The following is a 1,794-nucleotide window of genomic DNA, read 5'->3' as shown; positions in this document are numbered from 1 at the left end:
CTCTTCTGGAAGTGCTATTTATAAACATTGTATATTAGAGGGTGACCGCAAAATCATCCCAAGAATGTCAAACAGCATCTGGTGTTCTCACCAGCAGCTGCTGTAACAACTTTTCCTTTCCCATTGGTGTGTGTGTGTGTGTATGTGTGCACGTGCAAGAAGTTGAAAATGTAATGGGAGTCTTTCAGATGATATGTTTTTAACAACCAGTTTCAGATTTTTTCTGATTTCTGAAAGTCGAGATAGATGTAGGATTTATACTGCAACTGTCGTCACTAAACATGGCCACATAACCTGTCGGCCTTAATTTTCAGAGCCAAAAATATTGCCATATGACATTAGCACACAAACGTAGCAAGTAACTTTCAAAATTCCTAAGCTTAATCAAATTGCATCTTAAACAGATACTAATTTGAGTCATATTCTTTCTCTAAAAACAAGAGCATTTTCAAATTCCAATCTGAAACAAGTCAGTTGTGGCATAAAACCCACATCTTTACTTCACTTGTTGAAAATCAAGACTATGAAACCGGTAAAGCCTCTAAAAACAAAGCATTGAAAATCCCAATGTATTTTCAACTTCATTTTTCTATATTTCAACCCATGCTGAATAAAATAACTTATGTATAAACACATAAGCAAGCACACAGGTGCAAAGAAATAATATTCAAATACCAATGTTATAGAAATGTACATATTTGTACATATTTATGTACGTTTAGGTGTATGCGCTGTGTGTATGTATGTATGTGTATATATATATATATATATATATATACACACATGCGTGTGCGTGCGTGTGTGTGTAGAAGTAGTAATGCAGATAAACACAGACGCTTGATGTATCAGCTCGATTTGGATTTCTCTTTAGCCACACTTCATACCATGGGCCTTGCCTTGGCTCTATCTATCTATCTATCTAGGTCATTCCACAGGATGATGACGTCAGAGTTGAAGTTCAAATTCCTTTGAGCACAACTATGTGTTTTCTATATTGAGCTTGTCTACATCTCACGTTAGGAAAGACATCAAGACCAAGAACTGGAACCTGGTGCAGCTCCCCCTGCTTGCTAGCTCAGGTCAAACCAGCCAACCCATGCCATAGAAAACGGACATTAAAGGATGATGATGATGATGAATGGATATCTGTCCATCATAGAATAAAAGATGTTTTCAATAGTACTGTTTAAATTTTAGATGCAATGATAAACACTGGATATTTAAAGCTTCAAGAATGAAGCAGTTGCTTTATCCATATAAACTCATTAAGCTGAAAACAAAATGGCAATAAATTCAGATATAAATCATGTTTATACAAACATTTTTGTGTAATTTGGAATTCCTTTTTTTAAAAAAAAATTTATTAGCAAAAATTAAGTGTACAATAACATTGTATGAGTTGTTCAGACATTTTCCTTTCATCCATAAATTTTAGAGGAGCATTTTAATGAAAATTTACATCCTCATACCACTGAGTGGCATTACAGAAGGACCGAATCAAAAACAAAAAAGAACAGATGAAAACAGAGGACCCTAAGATGAATTTTAAGTCTTTGAAAGTTTTTCTTAAATGAATAAAGGAAGAAATTGAAGATAAGTGATATAAATAAGAAAAATAAAATATATTTAAATGGAAAGGAAAATCTACAATTCTTTCTTTGCTTTTTTTGTCTTCTTCTTTCCACCAGATTGGGTGTATCCTTTCAATTCATTGGTGGCTTCTTTAGCTAAATATTTAACGAAATCATCAACTTCACGACCACCCTAACAAAAGAAGAAAAAACATTGTAAAAT

General features: G+C 33.4%; 1 protein-coding gene across 1 annotated transcript in view; it reads right to left on the bottom strand.

Annotated features, from left to right (window-relative positions):
• Positions 1 to 1,339: 1,339 nt before the first annotated feature.
• Positions 1,340 to 1,794, bottom strand: part of LOC106880182 (protein disulfide-isomerase A3) — a 19,427-nt gene continuing 18,972 nt past the window's right edge. The window contains exon 13 of the mRNA XM_014930036.2: positions 1,340 to 1,764. Coding sequence (XP_014785522.1) covers positions 1,645 to 1,764 — 120 coding nt within the window. The 3' untranslated portion in view covers positions 1,340 to 1,644. The remainder of the gene's footprint in view (positions 1,765 to 1,794) is intronic.

Source organism: Octopus bimaculoides, chromosome 12 (genome assembly GCF_001194135.2).
Source record: "Octopus bimaculoides isolate UCB-OBI-ISO-001 chromosome 12, ASM119413v2, whole genome shotgun sequence".
NCBI classification, from domain to species: Eukaryota; Metazoa; Mollusca; class Cephalopoda; order Octopoda; family Octopodidae; genus Octopus; species Octopus bimaculoides.
This window is presented reverse-complemented; position numbering and strand designations above follow the sequence as displayed.